This window comes from Neltuma alba, unplaced genomic scaffold, assembly GCF_004799145.2.
Source record: "Neltuma alba isolate B1F8T4 unplaced genomic scaffold, ASM479914v2 tig00012090_pilon, whole genome shotgun sequence".
NCBI classification, from domain to species: domain Eukaryota; kingdom Viridiplantae; phylum Streptophyta; class Magnoliopsida; order Fabales; family Fabaceae; genus Neltuma; species Neltuma alba.
Window position 1 is genome coordinate 44 of NW_021636648.1, and position 22,372 is coordinate 22,415.

The following is a 22,372-nucleotide window of genomic DNA, read 5'->3' on the forward strand; positions in this document are numbered from 1 at the left end:
AGCAACAATGCCATTGTAAGGAGAACCCACTACTCAAGTTTAAAACTCTAAGTCCAATTTAAAATTTCAAACTAAGCTCAACTTACACAAATATTAATAATTTTTTTAAAAAAATTTAAGCGGGCCGGCAGGCTGAGGCTGGCACAAGGTGCAGGCTACTTCTGCGAGCTGGCCCGTATCTGTACTATCAGCCCGTATTATCAACTCTAGTTAATAGCTAGCCTCTGTAGTTTCACGGTCTCATATTGTTTTTGGTGCAAAAAAGGCCAAACGCGCCAAAAACCCCCACTGATTGTACTCATTAACAAGTTTTGGGCTAGCAAAGCCCATCACATCTTATAGACTTATACAGATAACTATGTAACCCTATTGTGGTCTCAGTTTTTGTTTTATATCATACCTAAAGATAAGATGCTGCCATGCATGATTCAACATTAAAATTAAATAGTACTTACCTATAGAATATAATTAAAGAGTTGATGTCAATCCTGTATATGAGATTTATTTTACGTATTTATCAATTCTTTTTTAAATTAACTCTATTGATATTTTTTCAATCATAATCAAGTAAAAGTAAGAGCACAGGAAAAAATTAAGGAAGATGTTTAGAGTGTTTTGGAAAGAGTATACCATATTAACTAATTTAATTAACATTATATTCTTAATATACTCAAATTGGTTAACTAAATCCTATGTTAATGACCGAAAGAGTATGATTTATTACACTTCTCATATTTTTAGTAAGGATCAACAGTTATTTTTCAGATTATTTTGCCACGGCTTTTTGGTGTTACAGATTAAAATATTTTAGTATTGTTTTAATTGTAACATTCTAGACCTCTTAACAACTGTATTCTCAGATTTCGATTAAGATACTGATGACACACATTCTTCACGTACATTTATATTTTATGCATAATTCATCAGGCCACGTTGAGCTTGAGGAGATTTTGTGTGCCCAGAAAAATATCAGACTTCAATGCAACAGTTCTTTCTGCGTGCTTTATCTGTAAAGCAGTTGGATTATTTTTGAAGGACACTATCATGCTTGATCTAATGATTTTCTGCTGCTTTTTCACTTTATTCCTAATTTTGGCACGTCTCATTATGCATTTACAATGACAAAAACTCTTCAAGATAATGTTTATGCCAAACTTATTACCCCAATCGTCCTAAATAATTTAAACAATACCCATAACCTTAAAGAACTTAGACTATTCTGGCGAAAAAACAAAAACTTTGACTATTATCTAAGGCTGCAATATAATCTTGTTGATGATCGAACGCGCTTTGCATTGAGCTTCCAATGAAATGGCCTTGGGCATCAGGGTTCCACCTCTCTCAGTCATGTCAACTTTTTCTTCGCTGACCCTTTTCCAGTCAAAGCATTGAATCAGCGATGCTAAAGTCAACCCCACAGTTCGTTGGGCCAAGCCTGCTCCTGGACAGGCCCTCCTCCCCATTCCAAAAGCTATCAGCTTACGGTCCTTTCCTTCCTCAGTTTCAAACCTCTCCGGCTTAAAGCTCAACGGATCAGTCCACAGATCGGGGTCCCTGTGGATGGCCCATGCATTCACAAGCAACATGGTACCACGTGGCACATCATAACCCCCAACGGAGCAATCATCAGAAGCCGCGTGGGGTATGAGCATTGGGGCTGCCGGGCTCAGTCGCAGAGTCTCGGAGATGATGCACTTAAGGTATGATAGTTTGGTGAGATCGGCTTCCTCTACAAGCCGCTCTTCTCCAACCTGAGCTTCCAGTTCAATCCTTGCTTTTTCCAACACATCTGGATGGTTAACAGATATGACATTGCCCATTCCAACGTGATTGCTGAAGTGTCCGTTCCTGCTATTATCAACACCTGCAAAACAATTTATTTATAATTAATCAACAAAAGATATAACCAAGAAAACAAACCCAAGCCAAATTTAGTGACCCACATGGTACAAACTGCAAAACTAACCATAATAAGGCCTTTGATAATTTCGTCAGAGTAATAATCAGGTTCTGATTCTTGTGACGTGAGTAAATGATCTATCAAAGTGTTTGTGCTTTCCAGTCCTTCCTTCTTATGCCGGTGCTCGTCGACGAGCCCTTGCAACAGCTCATCCAACGTCTTTCCAACCCTTCGGAGTCTCTTTTGGTAGCCATTGTAATCAATCCACCGGAACAGAGGCAAGAAATCCCCCAGGTTTGAATCCTTTGTTCCCAAACTAAAGGATAAGATCTCCTGCATGACGTCTCTAAACCGCTTCGCTTCCTCCATGTTCGTCAAATCGGATTGATCGCCGTAATACCGTTTTCCGGCAACCATTCTCATAATGGTGTTAAAGGTCAGATCTGAAAACATCGATCGCAGCTCAACTTTGGCGAAGTCTTTGCGAGACTCGCGAGATAGCTTGCGTAGCAATAGCTTGGTCTCATCGATTCGGAGATTCGAGAATGAGTGATACGGTGCGTTGAGAGGATCTCGAGAGAACTTATACGGCGTAAGTTGCGCCAGTGGTCACCGTAGGAAGATGTAATAAGGATGGTGTTATTGTAAGCGATGTACTTGGTCTTGTGGGTGCTAACACGGTTGGCAAGGATGACGTCGTTTTTAGTGAAACACTCTTCAACGGCGGATGGAGATGAAACGATGACAGCAAAAAGAGAGCCGAAACGGAGAGAAAAATAGGGCCATATTTTTGAGAAAGGGAGTGGAGGTGGCTATGAAGAGGTTGTTTTAGTTGCAGGAGGTTGCCCAGTATCGGAAGAGAGGGCGGAGCTGGAGGGAGGTTTTTGAATCGTGATCTTGTTTGGAAGAAGAGCTTTAAAGTGATCAGAAAAACAAGGCACAGAGCAGAATAATAGATCAAGTTATCTTCCATGGTCATCTTCTCGGTCTTGGTACAAATCAATCTGTGTGCAATATGCATTGAGCTGGCAGTATATATACACACGTGTGTGGGGTAGGATATGATATTTTGACGTCTCTTTTTGTATTCGACAGCGTTGCGGCGCGGCGAAGATTTGACTGATCATGTTGTCGAAAGTTTGACTTTGACCAGACATATATAGTGAACATCTTGGTTTTTGATTCGAAAAGTAAGCATTCGGAGCTGCAGGCTCCCCCCGTTTTCCACGTACGGATAAATTTTTCAAAAAAATATCTTTAGGATTTTAAAATCACAAATCAATAATGACTATAAAAATATATTGTCATTTACTTTTTAAATATTATTAATTATTATTAAAATGCAGTAAATAAGGCTGATTTAAAGTTTTTAAATTAAAAGTATTTTTTTGGATTCTCCCTAAATTTTACAAATAAAGATTTTATATTGTTAAAACTTTAAATTATTTATAACTAAAATTGAAATAATGATTATATATAATTTTAGCTTGACGAAAAAATAGATATGACCAGTCTTGATTCAAAATTTTGAGGAATCAATAGCGTCAATATTGTTAGCTCTGAATAGTGAGAGCATGATCTATTAGACCTTTTATATTTTTTAATGATTAAAAAATCATTTTAAAATAGTATTATTATACTTGTCGTTTTTTAGGCTCTTTAGCGGCTTTTTTTTTTACCCCATCAGCTTTCTGAGCCGACTCCGAGGAGTGAGGACCTTTTACGCGTAATATTATACATAAACCTATCCAGCTATATTGATTGATGCTTCATGTAATTAGCTGGTTTAATTTTATAGTAACCAATTCTTTATAGCTGAAATTGATCAAATGATTTAAGTTCAGCTTGAATGAGATATAATTCCCGCGCACATAGTCTTAGAAATGAACGCTATTGTTATTAGTTTATGAATATTGAGTAGATACTTCTTTTATACGTTTATTTTTTTTTTTTATTGATGAACACATCATTTCAGAGTATTATTTTAACAAAAAATACCACTTTGACCTTTTGCCATCACAAAATATTTGGTGGGACGACGTGCTGGTCAAGATCAGTGTCTAATAATAGTAAAATCTCCATGTAGAATTTTCATTACATGACATGAAATATAAGAAGCTACAATGAAAGCATCTGCATATCTAGAAGAAACAACATATGAATTAAAACTCGCGGCTTATTGCCACTTATTGGAGTTTTAGTTGGGATCGTGCATATAGACGTTCCCATTCATGACCTGTGACATCCGCAGAATATTCGTACTAAATGCTAAAATAGCACTTTATTTGTGACATGGATCTTCCATAATTTCACTGCTAAATATCATTCCTTCATTAAAAATACATTGTTGATAGTTGGATGACGTCCTTTACACGTGGCTTCTAAAGGAACAACCTTTGACATGGTGATTCCTGATGCTTCTGTCATGTCAATTTCTTCCTCACCTGTTCGCTCCCATTCAAAGCATTGAATCAACCAACCCAAAGTCACGCCAACTGTTCGTTGAGCTAAGCCTGCTCCGGGGCATGCACGTCTTCCCATTCCAAATGGAATTATCTTGTCAGCTTCCCCTTCTCTCTCAAACCTTTCAGGCTTGAAACTTGTGGGATCACTCCATAGTTGGGGGTCTCTGTGGATTGCCCAAGCATTGACTAACACTATAGTGTTGCGTGGGACACTATATCCTCCGATGGTGCAATCTTTTGAAACCTCACGAGGAACCAACAATGGTACTACAGGATGCAGCCGCATTGTTTCAGAGATAACATTTTGCAAGTATGGCAACTTTGAAATATCCTGCTCTTCTATTAATCGTTCCTGCCCTGTGTATGTGTCTATTTCTTGTTGTGCCTTCTTCAATGCCTTGGGATTGTTTAACAAACAAGACATTGCCCATTCTAAAGTCACGGCCGATGTCTCTGTTCCAGCCATAATCATAACCTATCAAGTTGAATCAGCATGATGAACAATTGTTAGTGATATAATCAATATCAACATTTTTTAACTCCCCCGTCTTTCTTTTATTGGGCTTGCTTGTATGGGCCAGGGATCAACGCATAGTCATGCTAGAAATTAACCCAGGACAACAATTTGCCTGAGTTAACACCCAATTGTTCCTATCAATCAGTCTAGTCTAGCTAGAAATTAACCCAATACAACTATTTCCCTGAGTTAACATACGTTTGTTCCCATCAAGTTTGCAGGTGGAGTTCATTTAAAATGTAAGAATAAAATGCTTTTTTTTGTTCACCCTTTTGTTTTTTGAGTTAAGCTCTAGCTTGACTCCACCAAGCCAAATATGACTGGTTGGGTCGGTGTTATCAGGCCAGCACACACCACCAGCCCACACTCCCAATATCTTGAATTACGTTCTCTTTGTTCATAACTTCATATATATATATATATATATATATATATATATATGCTTAATCAGTTAATGCTATCATTAACAAATAATTTTTAAACGAAGGTTACAAGCATCCATATGAAAGCAAAGCCAAAGAGATAAAACTGGTAGCAAAGGGGAAATTAGGGTTATACTTACCAAAATCAGCCCCTTGATGATTTGATCCGTGTAGTACTCTGGATGTGACTCTTGTAAGCTCAAGAGATGATCAACCATAGTATTTGTTGTATTGCTCGCATTTCGACGTCGATTAATGAGTCCTTGCAAAAACTCATCGACTCTTCCAGAAAAACTCTTGAGCTTCTTCTCCAAGTTGTCATAATCAAACCACCTCAATATGGGAAAAAAGTCTCCAGGGTTGTTTGCTCCTCCTAATCTCGGCAACTCTTTTAAGATGGTCTGAAACTTCCTTGCCTCTTCCACATCCGCCGCATCAATGTCATCTCCCAAGTACCTTTTCCCACATACCATTCTCATGATAATGTTAAACGTCATCTCTAAAAACTTGGATTTAAGTTCCACCTTCGTAAAACCCTTGGAGGAATCATGGGCTAGCTTTCGTACAAGCCGCATCATCTCGTCTTTTCTCGTTTCCAAGAAATGGTTGAGACGATGCGTGGAGAGGATCTCAACCATCATGATGCGGCGGAGGTTACGCCAGTGGTCGCCGTAGCTGGTGAACGATATGGTGGTGTAGTTGTAACCGATGTACTTTCCGTTGATCAGGCGCGGCCGGTTTGCCAATGCGATGTCATTAGTAGTGAAGCATTCTTGAACAGCAGAAGGCGATGTGACAACCACAATCAAACGAGAGCCAAACCAAAGGGAAAACATTTTACCATAGCGTTGCGAAAGGCGATGAAATTGGCGATGGAGTGGTTTCTTGAGTTGGTGGAGGTTGCCGATCACCGGAAGACCAGGCGGCGTCGGAGGGATATTTCTGAACCTCCATCTTTGGAGGAGGAACTTGAGAGTGAAGAGGGAAGTAAGAGAAATGACAGAATAATAAACGAAGGAGTTCATGGTTGATTCTTCGGTGTGCGAACAAGGATTGAGTTGCCATGGTATTTATATGCGTAAGGACCGTAAGGTCACTCCTTTAGGTGCATCCCCTCACGTCAGTTTATCAAATTACAGGGCCACATTCATTCAGTCACCAGAGGATCATAAACATTAAATGTAATACAGACAATATTCTTTTTAGCCAGCATAATAAGGACAATATTAAATCTTATAATGATTATTGCCAAAAATGTCAGTTAACTTATACTACTTCCGGTCCTTAATATAAGACCCTGTTTGACTTTTATTTTGGTCGTAAATATAAATATAAGACCCGAACCCACTTTGTCTCTCATATTTATACATTTTTTTTTCCAAAGTAGCCCTTCTAACAATGATAGTTCTAGTCAATACACTTGATTAGTAAGGATATTTTAGGAAAGACAATATTTATTTAGGACAAATAACTAACTCAACTTACTTCCTTAATCTTCTCAAATTAGTCAACCGGCTCTTATAATTAGGACCGGAGGTAGTATAACCTTTATGTTTGTAAAGATATATTAAAAAATCATAGATATTTGATATATTAAATATATAAACACTAACTGTATTTGATATTAAGCGTTAAAAATTATGCTCAAAATATTGAAGGTTGAAAAAAAACTAAATTTTTAAAAGCATAATATCTTTCGACAATTTAATTTAATATGGTTAAAACCTGTGACCTCCCTCGCAGAAATAGTTTTCTGTCACAATTAGCAAGGTCCAAAGATTTTACGCAAATAATGAAATAACGTTAAATGCAACTTGCTTAAAAAAGAATCTTAGGAGATTAGCTAGAAAACTGCCATGAGTCAGCACGTGATAAGGATGGTCTAGAACTTCTAAATATGGGTGTTTTATACTTTGAAGATTCCTACTTTTTGGTTTTTTGACAACCAAGATTCCTACTAAATTGTTAGAATAATAAATATTAATTTCAACGTGATAGTATATATTTAAATTTTCACGTTGTTAAGGGGACATACTGATGGATAGATGGCATGTGCCGGGGAACCGTCTGCTGATGAAGCCCACCAAAAAGAATATGCCAAGCCAAGGTACAAATTAAAATGATACACGTATCACATTGCTCAAATATGGACTCTTCATTATTTATTTTTCATAAATCTAATTGATTCTATTGATCTAATTAATATAAATACATGGAATCTTTAATATATATAATGAGAGATTCGTTTGAGGTACTTAGTTATGTGTTTCATGCATCTAGATTTATGTGATTCTCCTAAACTAAAAACTAGCCTAGTTGGGTCAAGCAAGTTGGGTTGGACTGACTCAGTTTAATTTTGATTTTTTCCGGGTAAAAATTTTAATTTTTTTAAAAACATTGACACTTCGTATCTTGATATCCAAATAACTATTTTGGACGTATATATACACCGCCAGTTTTGATATGTTTTCAAAGATCTTTTTGTGTTTTTTATAAGATATTTTCACAGACCTATACAATCAGCCAAAAAATTACTGTCAGGCCTTATGCGAAAGTGCGGAATCCATATACTTGGTTAAATGCTAATACTAAAATTCTTGAGCTTAAACTTGAAATTCTTGGTTTAATTTATGGAAGACTGTGAATCCCTCTGCACAATTTTTTTTAATTATTTGATTTTGTACACTCTAAAAAAGCAGCATAATATATGATTCTGTTCCCATGGTTAGAGAGAAGATGTTTGAAGATGCAGTCTAAAATTTCTGGACCTCCTAGGTTCCTTCACTGCCCGTGTCCTGAGGCGAAAAACTCTTATCTTTACAGTTTACAGTCCATGGAAACGCAAGAATCTTACTGACTTTGGAGTTGTCACTCTGTTTTTAACTCCCAACAGACACAGACATTAACAGGACATTATCGAAGTTTCCGAGGCATCCATATAATATAAAATCTCAAAATGAACCTCAACACAATGTCCTGCAAGCGCAGAGCGTAATGGACTTAATTATCTGAGGATCGATGCAGGTTTCAGGGTTTCCTGTTACTTCGACAGATGAATCATACTGCACCGTACTGATTCTTCTAAGGGTAGCATTAAATATGCAGATATATCCAGACCACAGCATTCTAATTAACGTGCTGCGCGATTAGAAACCAATGGTGATGAAGTGTTCACGCAATATTATTCACTAATCCATTGATTATCATAAGAGATTAATAAGAAGTTACAAACAAGTTAATAAAACAAGTGCCGAAAATGATGATGATAACAATAATGATAATTAGAGCAGACCTATAGGTGTACATATAGATATAGAGATGTTACCTTGTTGGCTCGCGCGCACACATTATACACTAAACATATACTCTTACGGTTCTTAATACAAGACCTAATTATTGAGTTAATTTTTGTCCTAAGTATAAGACTTATTTCTCATATTTATCAATTTTTTCTAAATTATCTCGATAGATATTCCCTCAACCATAATCAAGTAGAAGAGGAAGAAAAGACATTAAGAAAGATGATTGTAGTATTTTAGGAAAAACATGTCATATTTTTTTATAATTAACTAACTTACCTAATTATCTTAATCTAATCAAATTAGTTAAATAAGTCTTATATTAAAAATCATAAGAGTATTATGGATTTTTATAATTGCTCACTCCCTCGTGGATATCTTTTATGCCTCTATTCCCGCTGTTTTACCATTTTTGTGTTGTCCTTGAAATTAACCTTTTTAAGAAAGAACATGGTTGATGATGGGGTGACGTGCTTTGCACGTGGCTTCTAAGGGAATAACTTTGGGCATAGTGACTCCGCCTCCCTCCCTCGTGTCAATTTTTTTCTCACTTGTTCGTTTCCATTCAAAACATTGAATCATCAAACCCAAAGTTAAGCCAACAATTCGTTGAGCCAAACTTATTCCAGGGCAAACTCGTCTTCCCACCCCAAATGGAAATAGCTTGTTGGCTTCTCCTTCATTCTCAAACCTTTCGGGCTTAAATTTCATAGGGTCGCTCCATATTTGGGGATCCCTATGTATGGCCCAACCATTAATTAACACGATGGTGCCACGTGGGATATTATATCATTGGATATTACATTTATCTGAAGACATGCGAGGAATAAATAATGGGGCTGCGGGGTGGAGTCGATTTTCAGAGATAACACTTTGAAGATATGGAAGACTCGAAATATCCACCTCCTCCATCAAGCGTTCCTGTCCTATTTGTGTCTCTATTTCTTCTTTCGCCTTCTTCAACACCTCCGGATGGTTCAATAAATTAGTCATTGCCCATTCTAAAGTCACAGCCGTCGAGTCTATTCCACCCAAGAGTAAAACCTGTTTAATCAAATTTTAGTGTTATAATTCTCCTATAAAGGCATCAAACAATGATATTGCCAGAAACCAATCTATGCGTACACACATTTAGTTTTGATTTAGCGTGTACATTTATTTTGAAAGTTTTTACTTAAAAGCGTTGGGTATCAAAAAAATTTTTGAGTGCAAATTCAACTCAACATTTTAAAATCATGACAATTTTGTCACATGCTGTTAAAAAACTAATATTAATCATTAATATTTTTAATAGTAGTAATAAAGTTGTTACAATGTTAAACTTCCGCTAGGTGTCTACCACTCATAGGTGAAAACTTTATACAATGTTATATATCAAGAAAGCTATGTAGATGTTTGAGTAAAAACTAAACCATGGTTTTAAAAGTAATTTTATGATTAAAAAAATAAGTATGTGAGAAGAGTTTTGTCTCAATTTGCATAGAAGCACATTTTAAAAATGCTTTTTCATTAATCCAAACACCCCCAACATGATACTAACATTTTACATTTGTCAATTAATCTGATGCGTGCGTTAATTACTCTAACTAGGAAAGTGCAACAGCATCAAAATATTTGCAGCATGTGACATTATAGTGCGTACTAACCTGGATAAGACCCTTAATAATTTGATCCGTGTAGTGCTCTGGCCGGGACTGTTGCAAAGTTAGGAGATGATCTATCATGGTGTTTGCACCGACTTGGTTACCATTTCGATGCTCATCAACGAGTCCTTGCTAAAATGTATCGACCCTCATGGCTAAACGCTTGAGCCTCTTCTCCAAATTTTGGAAATCAAATTACCTCAGTACGGGTGAGAATTCTGCAGGGTTATTCGCACCTCCTAGTTTCATCATCTCAATTATCATTTCTCTGGCTTCTCTCGCCTCTTCCATGTCTCCCGCGTCAGACTCGCCACCCCAGTACCTCTTCCCCTTGGTCATTCTCATAATAGTGTTGAACGTCATCTCTAAAAACTTGGATCTGAGCTCCACCTTGGAAAATTCCTTGCATGATTCTTGAGCTAGCTTCTTTAGAAGCCTCATCCTCTCAACTGTTCGCATTTCCGAGGAAGCTTTGAGATGGTTCGTGAAGAGGACCTCAAGCTCGGCGATGCGGCGGAGGTTGCGCCAGTGGTCGCCGTCGGGGGAAAACGTCATGGTGGTGAAGTTGTGGCCAATGTGCGTGGCGATGAGAAGTGGAGGTCTGTTTGCCAGGACAATATCATTTTTGGTGAAGCATTCTTGGGCCGCCGACGCCGACGAAACAACGACGTCGAGGCGAGAGCCAAACTAGAGAGAAAATATTTTGCCATAGCGCTGGGAAATACGGTGAAAGGTGTGGTGGAGTGGCTTTTGGGGTTGATGGATATTTCCTAAAATGGGAACAAACAGTGGTCCTCGTGGGAGGTTCAGGAACCATCTAGTTTGGAGCCACAGCTTGAAAGTGAGGAGCAAAGCAAAGCAGAGCATGGGATGCTAGAAGAAGGAGGTCATGATGATGAGTAGCTGCTAACGATTTGGTGAGAGATCTTAAATGCGAATGCTGCTATATACACAAATTGATGGCCCACGCGAGTTCCGTGGACTGCGCCTGCTCTATACTGGAAGAGCAAATGCCTCTTTTAAAACTTTAGTTGCCAATAACCCTATGATCTGGTGGAAGTATGGAACGGAAGCTTTCATGTGAGAGTAGAAGGCTATAAATTTGATCTTATTTATAATTTAGATTATTAGTATCTACTACCTCCGCTCCTAAGAGCTAGTTGACTAATTTGAGGAGATTAAGGAAGTAAGTTGAATTAGTTATTTGTCCTAAATAGGTGTTGTCTTTCCTAAAATATTCGTACTAATCAAGTGATTGACTAGAACTATCATTGTTAGAAGGGCTACTTTGAAAAAAATGTATAAATATGAGAGACAAAACGGATTGGGGTATTATATTTATGACCAAAATAAAAGTCAAACAGGATCTTATATTAAGGACCAGAGGTAGTATATTTTTAAAAAATAAATTTAAAGTTTATAATGAGCTATTTAAAAAATAAAATATAAAAATGAGATAAAGAGTTTGTTTGGATACTACGGGGGTGTTTGGATGAAACCAAACCATGGTTTGGAGAATAGATTTTATGAAAAAGTGATTCTGAGAAGTGAGAGTGTTTGGATAGTTGTTATCAGAAGCACTTTTTATATATACAAATTACTAAAAAAAGCATAAGTTAATATGATAATTATATAAAAGATAGATTTTATGATGTATTTTAATTTGAAAGAATAAAATTGTTAATAATATATTTTTTTACCAGCATAATTAATAACACATAAAATAATGTAATTAATAAATAATTAATATGTGTATATATATTTATAAGATATAAAATTAAATATGTTAATAAAAAAATAATTGAAGGATGTTAAGGTCATATTATTGTTAAGATCTACTCTGATAGGCACAATCATACTCTCCAATTTAAACTAGAAACATAATGGATTCACTTCTCAAAAACCATGGTTTTGGGCTCCAAAACCATGGTTTTAGCTCAAACTATGGTTTCAGATTATTAATTCAAAATTGATACTGTTTGGATGATATCCCACCTAAACGATGGTTTTACCTTCCAAACCATGGTTTAGGAGTGCACCCTGGGTTGGGAGGGCACCCAAAGATATCCTAAATATGAGCAATGCACATGTCGATTGCTTTGTGTGACTTATTGTTCTGGCAACATGGCTCCACGGCTTCTCGTGACGTACGCAGCGTCCACTTCGCGGGGGCCATAAAAATCTAGTCCTTATGTAATTTCCGACACCATGTCTCTCTTTTTCCTGTTGAAAATGTTTTTTTTTTGGGTGGGTATTCAGTGGGATAATAGCGGAAATAATGTATTTTATTTGAGCAGTTTGATGCCAGTGGCACCTTCTGAGAATGCCCAATAACTAAATAATTAACCAATGAATCTGATCATCGTCTACCATGTGTCATGTTCATTTTGCTCCAAATTAACCTATAAATTCTTTCTTCATCTTAAAAAGATTTTAACTGACATGTCTATAACAACGAAAAAATATTTTTATTTTAATGTCATGGAATTCTTTTTGTCCTAGTAGTATCTGGCGACTCCGATCTTTAAACCTTCTCCCTTCTGGGCTTCTGGCTTCTCTGAGAAACCCTACAATTATTAGGTGACTCGCTTCTAGCTCACCTATTGCGGCTCCAGTGTCGGCAAAAAAGAGCGGAAAAGAAAAACCATTGTCGGTCCAGTCCAGCAAAGGTATAAAATTGAGTCACTCAATTGGGCTATTCCAAATAGAGCAAAGGTGTAAATCGAACCAATCCAAATACCAAGAAACAACTGGGCTGAATTTTGACCGAAAAATCTGACGAAATGGACTTGCCAATACATTGGACTCTATTATCATTACCTAATAATGCGTAAAAATATGTCCATAGAATTATTTCATCATCGTCCCCGCTCTAAAACGAGGCGGGTTGGGGACGCGCATTTAATTTAGGGGTGCTAGTGTATTTGTGGTAATTATTGTTTACATTTTATTTGTGGCCGGAATTCTTATTATCAACACTTTACTTAATACTAATGCTAATGGATCCCATACAATACCATCCATTTTAATAGTTCTCACGAGGTTATGAGCCCGCGCCAAGCGGCCAGACGCGGCCACTTCCTTCACCGCCCTGTGGAGCGGTTGACTTCGAACTATCATTCGCCGAAAAATTGTTTCCTTTTGGGGATTTAATTGAGATTTAAAAAATTGGTAGCTTCTAATTTTTAAAATAAATAGCAGGATATATGGTTGAGCTTCGCCGTCGTCACCCCCTGTTACCTGCGTGGTGGTCTTGTTTCTCTAACAAAGGCGGTTATGTTTTTACCTCTTTGACCGTTCCTTGCTGCTCGTCGGCTACCTCAACTTCTTCCTGTTTCTGAAGCCGATTTTCTTTTTGTACGATGTTATTTTCCCGGGGACTTTCTCGGATATCTAGAAATCTCAGAGGTAGCTTCAATGGATGTCGGTGGTTTCCCTCCGGCCGAGGCCAGAATCACCATCTTATTCTATCGCATACTTGTCAGCCTCTTGAAAACTCAGCTGAAAAGGTATGTCATTTCGGAGATTTGACGTGGTTTACTCGATTTTTGGGTTTTTCATGTATTTGTGTAGTTTTAAAACGTTGCCGGACTACCTAGTAATTACCCCTGATCCGAAGTCCCAAAGTTTACCTTTTCATAGTCACTATTATGTTCTCCAAATGGAACGATGATATTGATCAATGTGTCGCGGGGGAACATTGCTTTGTATTATTTTAATTTACTTAATTTCTTGAAGAAGAAGACAATTTAATAGCATCATGGCATCATCACTGTGCTGACAATCTGTTTAGACTTCCCGGTTTTAGAATGTTGTTTCCTTTTGCCTTTTCCTTTCTATCAGCAAAAGAGGAGAAAAAGTCCATTAAAAAAAAAAAAAAAAAACTAAGAGGGTAAAACTAGTTGAGTCACAATAAAGTAATTTTATGGTGGAGAGACTCTTCTTGCTGCTGGATATACTTTGATAATTACACTAATCTGCAGCTGCGAAGCTCGGAGTGACCCATAAGAGAGGTCTGTGGGTTCATTAGAAGGTTCAACAAGGACATCTATCGTATGTTTCTCTTAATTGTGAACTCAAACAATATGTAATTAACTTTAACTATATCTAGTAAGTTTCATATGCCAATCTTTGGACTTCGATAACTTTAAAAAAATATGTCATACTGACTAATGAGAAGTAGACAGCATAACCCTTATAAACTTCAATACAAATTTTTGGACCATGAATCTACTTCAGCAAATAATTATATGTAACCGGCGAAATATTTATATAATATAGGTTATGACTCACATGTTCTCCCATGGCGGGCACATTCTTTGATGTGTTTGCTTCCCCTCCTCTTATAAAGTATTTAAATACGTTTTGGTAATTTCTGGATCATGCTTGTAAAATTTGAGTAATAAATATCTGTGGTTGTCCATATATAGTGCAAAACTTGATTCTAATTGTACGTTGTCCCATGAGTTGCAGGTTTTTAGAAGTTTAGTTTTCTGTAACTGTCTACCAACGTTGCATATTGCTAGCCATCAGTTCCATAATCAGAGCAGCTCCATAATTGAGGTTGGTATAGTATGTTCCTCTTGCATCTCCTTTTGTCTACTGGTGTGAAGTACCACTTCTCAGAGGATTATATATTTTTCTAATATATTATCTTTTATATTTGTAGAATAACATAATTGCCGCAGAGCACGTGAATATCCTTTCATGTGTTTTGGTGGCTGTTTCATGTCATGTCCTGAATACTGGTGTATGAATGCTGAAAACTGGAAAAAAGGGGGGGGGGGGAACAAAAGAAAGAAAAAAAAAAATCCTTAATTTTCTTCCATCTCAGTTTCTGTGATGTGTGGCATACGTGTCTGCAAATGTTTTCGTGAGTAAAAAGAAAACGTATAAGAATAACGTGGGTAGATTTCAATTTGCATTACTTATTTCTTTTCTGAGATATTCATAAACTATCATAAGGAACAACTTGAACTGTCTTGACCGGTTCAAGTATGTTTTTTTGGCAAAAAATGTAAATGAAAAAAGAAGAAGGGAGGAGTTTCTTTCAACCTTAATGCTTCTCAATCAAATATTACCCCTTTTCTGAGACTCATGAACTGTTTCCAGGATCAACTTGACCCTTTTTCGCTGGTTGCCGATGAACTATCTCATCTTGCTAATAGTTTGCGAGCAATGGTTGTTGCTGAGGTATCAGATTGTACTCCTTTCTTTGTAATTCTTGTATCCTTGGAAGCTATAGCATATTCCATGATGAAAGTTGGATGTCATGTGACAGGTTCCTAAGCTTGCCTCGGCTGCTGAATACTTTTTCAAAATGGGGGTGGAGGGGAAAAGATTTCGTCCCACAGTAAGAAAATTCATTATCATATGCAGATCTTGTTTTACTATCTAAAAAAGGAAAAAAAAGCATGCTCTGATATGGGTTGATATTGCATGCCTTTTGGGAGGAACTACCACTAGGATGATGCTCCGAAAGTTTAAAAATTCTTCACCCTTCACCTGGTCCTTAAGTTAACACTTTTATATCCACTGTCCACTGGCACATCAACAACAAGAAGCTCCTTATAAATTTTATGCTCATGTGCATACAATTATGTAAACATATTTGGAAACGAAAATGCCATTGGATTTATGTTTATACACAATGCGTGAATTATATCATGTTGGGAAAAACCTCATGGGCATTGTTTTTAAAATTTGTTTTATTGGTTTTTGATGGTAGTCCACTAGAGGATTCATCACTTAAAAGCTAGGTATCGAGGTGGGAGAACCAATGCTCTTAAGTACTTGATAGAGCATCCCATACTAGTTACTTTGGGACTTGCGTATCTCACACTGCCTTGTTCTTCATCAATTGGATATCCCTGGAGAGCTGACGTCTCTACAGCTACACTTTTTTCTCCATCAAATGGATATTCTTGGAGAGCTGATGTCTCCATGGCTACCCTTCATGACACTTCACTTTGTGTCACTTGGCTTGGCTTCTTCAATGGTCAAAATCCTCTGCATTTAGCCTTTTTTAGCAATCGACCATATCTTTGATGCTAATTGTTGGGCAACCAAGTTTGGGTGTCTCACTTTTTCACCTCATACTACTCTATATGGGATTTAGGCATCCTATATTACCTTAGTTTCCAAAAATTATTCTCAACCTCCCACTCTTCAGTGTCGATCTTTTATTTCATCTATCTATCTTTTCTGCTTTGTTTGGATATATGGTGAGAAAAATCTCATATTTGATTTTTAACTACTGTACTAATGAGCTATCTTGTGCATACTTTGGTATACTCGATATTGATTAACAAATGAATGGCATGCAGATTATTTTATTAATGTCAACAGCATTGAATGTGCAAATGCCTAATCCATCTCCTTCTAATGAGCTAGAAGGTACTCTGACAACTGAACTGCGTTCAAGGCAGCGATGCATAGCTGAAATTACGGAGATGATCCATGTTAGTGCTTTAGAAAATTTCTTTTACTAAGAGCATACTTTTTGCTTCGTATCACTGGCAATAATATCTGAATGATAAATATGAATTTACTTCTTTTTGTATATCAAACTTATTAATGCTATGGCATCCATTGGTACTTTGGTTGATAAATCACTGCTAATATCTCTATGTATTAAAGTGGATAGTCTAATTTTTTGAAAGAGATGCATAAAATATTTATTTGCATTTTACTAGGTCATAATTGCACCACCGCCTACCATGCATTTGTACCTTCTGTTGTTTGATACTTCCTTCGGTTCATAAAATAAGATGCTAGTTGAGCTTTCTTGCAAATCAAGAAATGTTAGTTAAGTTATTGAATGTGTTTTAAATTGATAAGAGTTTCCTATTTTACCTTTATTAAAGAATGTGATCGGAAATTTCCCACATCTTTCTCCTACATTTAAAACTCTCTCCCCTTTGTTACAAGGGGTAAAAGTGGAAAACAATCATTAATTACCCTGTCAATCTCTTATGTTTTGGACTAAAATTTTCTTATTCACAGTTGTGATTTTGTGCTGATGACTTACCCTGCCTCCTCCAAAATTCACCTTAGGCCACCAAATTATCATTGTGAACATGTTTTAATTTTGTTTTAGGTGGCAAGTCTTCTTCATGATGATGTTTTAGATGATGCTGATACAAGGCGTGGTATTGGATCATTAAACTTTGTGATGGGTAATAAGGTATGTGTTTCCTTTTTCCTAGATGATATATGATATTTTTCATACTTGCTCCATGATGTTTTCTGCATCCAACTTTGTCGTCGGTGTGGTGGCCTGCTTGAGCTGCTTGTTTTTGTTATGTTTGGGGAGTAATTAGTATTAATAAATTAATGAACTATAGCAATATCAGTTCAGAAGTTGTTTCAGATTTGTTAGAGGTGGAAAGGGTCCTAACTAGAGTTTGCTGACTTCTCTTATATGTTATATATAACAGATACTTAGTGGACTTGTTGATTTGATTTTGATCAACAATACTCACTTGCACTGAGGCCAGTTTTACTCTCAACTCTACCGTTTTTTATATACCTGTTGTGCTTTTGATGCAGTTGGCAGTGTTAGCAGGAGATTTTTTGCTTTCTCGGGCATGTGTTGGCCTTGCTTCGCTGAAAAACACAGAGGTTAGTAAATTTCTTGTATTTGTGAAGACATAGCTTCTTTGATGATGTTCACAATTACTTATCTATTTACTTAAAACTGTTGATCAGCCTAAAGACTGTGCATCTGTAGGTTGTATCTTTGTTGGCAACAGTAGTAGAACATCTTGTAACAGGGGAGACCATGCAAATGAGTACAACATCTGATCAACGTTGCAGGTATTATTCTGAGCCGTACTTCTGTCACATACATCTGCTTTTTTGCTGAAAGAGTTGACCTTATTATTGATATACGCATTAATGCTGTACATCACAAGGTTATTCTGTCAATCCATTCATACATTTTAATGAGAAGTAAATGTTCAATTAATTTTTTTCCCAAATAAACACAAACAATTTACAAATGCGTAGAATTCCAAGATATTCAGGTACTTGTGGTTCATTACTTCTTGATAAGATATTTGCTAGAGCTGGAGGCTGTACTTTATAAACCAACTCAGTTGTCGGTAGCTAAGATTGATTAGTTATCATTCTAAATAGATTGTAAGATGGATGGAAAGATCATTGATGAATGTTGTGTAATTGATTCTCTGGTTTCTTTACTCTCTCTCTCTCTCTCTCATTTTTTTCCCCCTTCTTTTACTATAGCACGTCAGCACCTCTCTAACAGTCATTCATATCTGCAGCATGGAATATTATATGCAGAAGACATACTACAAGACTGCATCATTAATTTCAAATAGTTGTAAGGCAATTGCCCTGCTTGGGGGCCATACAGCAGAAGTTGCTATGTTGGCTTTTGATTACGGAAAAAATCTGGTTGGTATGCTTTTCAAAGCTAGTAATATGTTGCCACTCCACTGTAAATAGCATACCAGATGGTGAGATTCCTTGCAGAGAGAGAATTGGAGGAAGCCTGCAGGATGTTTAGGAAAGAGAATACTACTCAAGCCATCAACATCTCTCAAACCTTTTCACCAAAAAAAAAAAAAAGCTCAAAACTACTCTTTATCATATTTCGAAGAAAGAATTTTCTTTAACCTGATTAACATTATGAAGCTGAACATAAATATTTCATGTTTCATCACTAATCTAGTCGCACCACGCCTGTGGCGCTACTATGCTCCCTTCTGGAACACTGATGGTGGGGCTAGTACGGATTTTCTGGTTTTCCAAACTGAAGTTTGACAAGTTCCGAAAGAGGGCAAGAAGGCAATATGCTAAACCTAAAAAATAAAATCCTAAAAAATAAAATCAGTGTCCTGCACTGTATTTGGGGACTTTTTAGTATTATGTTTGTTTGTTTCTTACTTGATTTATGTTTATCTCTGAATTTATCTTTATGTTATAATTCCATTTCCTACCTATGATTTGCAGGGACTGGCATTTCAATTGATAGATGATGTGCTTGATTTCACAGGCACATCAACTTCACTTGGAAAGGGTTATCTATCAGACATTCGCCATGTAATTTTGAAAACTCACTTATTTCAGAATTCATTTTGATGTTTTTAATGTGATTCCCACTTAGTGGGATAAGGCTTGCTGCTGCTGTTATTGTTTTGCATGTGATTTGAAACTGTTTGATAAAAACCTGTGCATATTTGATAGTAACCTAGTTAAATAGGATGACCCTATGTCAGAAGAACTGTATTTCTTTGTTTCATTGAATTGAATGAATGCTACACTTGTTCATATTGACCCTTGACATCTATTATGCCAAAGTACTGATAAATTCCAAAATCACAACATTCTCAATTGATGAAGATATGGTATATCTACAACCATAATTACTAGGATTCTGTTTTGCATTTCATGATCCTTCTTCCATCCCCCATTTAGTAGTTTAAGGTCAGATGGTTGGTTGTACAAATTGTTATTGCCTTATTGGTTTTAGGTTTCTATAGCTTACACCTGCCTTTTCCTCACCTATTTTTGACACCATTGAACTTCCTTTAAATATATTTATGAGTGTGTAAGAACACATTCAGATTCACATTGGAAACCATCAAAATCAAGGTTTTGCTGGTTTTCAATGTGAAACCAGACATACACTAAATTCTTTTCTGGAAACCTTCTCTTGTCAGACACTCAAAATTTATTTTTTGTTTGTGTACACGGTGCTGACTTTTTATTTATTTAATAGATTAGAGTATAAGCAGAAGCACGTTTTTCTCTCTTCTTTTATGCATATACTTTGGGAAACCCGGGGGGGGGGGGGTCATTGTTTGAACCTTCCACTGTTAGCTTAAATGTTGGGTATATCTAAGCGTTTAAGCTTCCATGACCTAATTTATGTTTTGCTTTAGTTGCTGTTTTCACTTTATACTTCACAATGATCTAGAGTGTAGTTGAGAGATGATTATTGGCCTGATAAAATTCTTGCAGGGAATTGTAACAGCTCCAATATTATTTGCAATGGAGGACTTCCCTGAGTTGCGTGCGGTTGTCGAGGCAGGCTTTGACAACCATGCAAATGTTGACCTGGTAAGTTGTAGTGATATGCTTGTTTTCATTTTAATTTATTTTTCTCCCAATAAATCTGGGGGTGCGGTTTTGAGATCTTAGTCTTTGGTTACTGTTCTGTACTGATAATCATGGGGCAGTATTATTAGGCTGAGCAAATCATAGGGCAGTATAGTTAGTCTTTAACTGCGTGACTCTTTAGGACCCAAGATTTCAGGTCAAGCAAATCATTGGGCGGTACTTCTTAATTCTTATAGCGGCTCAGAATATATTCCTTTGTCTACATTCTTAATACCATCCGATTTTAGGTTGTGTATTTTTTGGACTTTTGGTACAAAGTGATCCTTCGACATGAGATGAAAACGTTAAAGGGGGGTCTCTTAACCAACCCCCAACCCCCTCTTGGCTGGCCGCGGTGAGGGAGGTCAGGGTCTGTGGTTGTTGCATGTGTAAAGCTCAAAGGGCTTTCTTATGAAGGGGCATTTTAGAGGTATAAATAAACCATTCATGAGCCTTCACCTATCACATTATGCCCATCGGGACCTTTGCAGTTGTTAGTACCTACATATATTATGTAGATATTGCAGTTGTTATTAACTATATGAACATATGCACTCTTATTTTGAAAAAGTTAGGAAATACAACACAACGAAACAATTTATATTTTTTATTTTAATATATATATCTACGTCCTTTCTGATTCCATTTCACATTTCTGAGCCCAAATTAGTTAGAATTTGGATGAGGTGGTTTAAAAACCAGATCTGGGGTCGCAATTAAAATTTTGTGCACGAGTTGAACAGAGAAGCAGTGCTAGTTGCATGTTTATTCTTTTTTGTTTTATGAGTTGTATTATTTAATTCTATTAATATGATATACTCTTTCAGTCCTAAATATAAGACTCATTTTGTAGTGTAAATTTTGTAGTATAATTTACACTACAAAATGAGTTTTATATTTAGGACCAGAGAGAGTAACATATTATAGATGTCTACGATTGGTACACTAATATCCGCACCTATTCTTGGGTGATTGACATGACGGAGTGATATTTTGACAAGCGATGATTCATAAATTGCATATTTTTGTTAACGTAGGCTCTGGAGTATCTGGGAAAAAGCCGAGGTATACAGAGGACAAGGGAACTAGCCATAAAGCATGCTAACCTTGCAGCGGCAGCAATTGATTCTTTACCTGAGAGTGATGCTGAGGAAGTAAAAAGATCAAGAAGAGCACTAGTAGATCTTACTCAGAGAGTCATTAGAAGAACAAAATGAAAAACGAAGGCTATTAAATTAAAATGGACGGTTGAAAAATCTTTTCTGCTGCTGTTCTTAAAATTTTCTGTCTTTGGCAATATAAGGTGAGAAGAAATCCCTTGTTTGTAGCCTCTCTTTTTTCTTCTTTCTCGGTCCTCTCTGTCCATTTATTTGTCTATTTTGGTCTGTTTCTTTTGACGACTACAAGTCTACATAGTTGAATATAGAAATTGCACTTACACTTAGATTTCTTTTTTCTTCATCATCACCTTAGGTTATTGCAATAAAATGCACAACTGACAGTTGTTCTGCCACAATTCTTTGATATTGATGTCATTATTTCTAGGTTTCTACAAGGTGATGGGAAATCCCCCTTCTAGGATTTAGGGGGTGTTTGGTTTGCTGTGAAAGCATTCACACAAATTAAGACAATTCTTGTTATATATTTATTTCGTATATCATAAAATCATTTTTAAAATTATGGTTTGATTTCTATCCAAATATCCTTTTTAGTTATTTATTTTTATCCTTTTTTTTACCTTCTTTTTTCCCCCTTTTACCGATCATTATTGTCTTTAGTTATATTTACAGATTTGATAGTGTGAGAATGGGTCTTACATTTTTGGAATCTGATCTTTTAAAGTAGTTCATCATGATGAAATGGAGATAAAGGTTAAAGAATGAAATAGAGATAAAAATGGATCCTATTACGTTTGTCTTCTCTATTACGTTTAGAGCATGATGGTATTTGAAAATTGACGACATGATGAATTATTGCAAGTTGAATAGGGGGAAATCAGAA

At 36.5% G+C, this 22,372-nt stretch overlaps 2 protein-coding genes and 2 pseudogenes across 3 annotated transcripts; 1 reads left to right on the forward strand and 3 right to left on the reverse strand.

Annotated features, from left to right (window-relative positions):
* Positions 1–1,250: 1,250 nt before the first annotated feature.
* On the reverse strand, positions 1,251–2,879 carry LOC114722348 (cytochrome P450 81E8-like; annotated as a pseudogene).
* Positions 2,880–4,222: 1,343 nt separating this feature from the next.
* Positions 4,223–6,329, reverse strand: LOC114722359 (cytochrome P450 81E8-like). The gene is made up of 2 exons (XM_028908376.1): positions 5,445–6,329; positions 4,223–4,840 (listed from the first exon to the last, which is right to left on the reverse strand). The coding sequence occupies exons 1-2, from the start codon at positions 6,327–6,329 to the stop codon at positions 4,223–4,225; spliced, it is 1,503 nt and encodes a 500-aa protein (XP_028764209.1).
* Positions 6,330–9,041: 2,712 nt separating this feature from the next.
* Positions 9,042–10,705, reverse strand: LOC114722360 (cytochrome P450 81E8-like; annotated as a pseudogene).
* A 2,753-nt stretch (positions 10,706–13,458) lies between these two features.
* On the forward strand, positions 13,459–21,815 carry LOC114722333 (solanesyl diphosphate synthase 3, chloroplastic/mitochondrial). Of its 2 annotated transcripts, XM_028908337.1 has the most exons (12): positions 13,459–13,755; positions 14,720–14,809; positions 15,359–15,439; positions 15,528–15,599; positions 16,573–16,707; positions 17,346–17,432; positions 17,798–17,869; positions 17,979–18,064; positions 18,532–18,664; positions 19,223–19,312; positions 20,234–20,332; positions 21,409–21,815. In XM_028908337.1, the coding sequence occupies exons 1-12, from the start codon at positions 13,609–13,611 to the stop codon at positions 21,586–21,588; spliced, it is 1,272 nt and encodes a 423-aa protein (XP_028764170.1). In that variant the 5' UTR covers positions 13,459–13,608; the 3' UTR covers positions 21,589–21,815. The 2 variants fall into 2 exon arrangements, with proteins under 2 accessions (XP_028764170.1, XP_028764171.1); XM_028908338.1 differs by lacking the exon at positions 21,409–21,815 and having other exon boundaries at positions 19,223–19,380; positions 20,234–20,261.
* Positions 21,816–22,372: the final 557 nt, after the last annotated feature.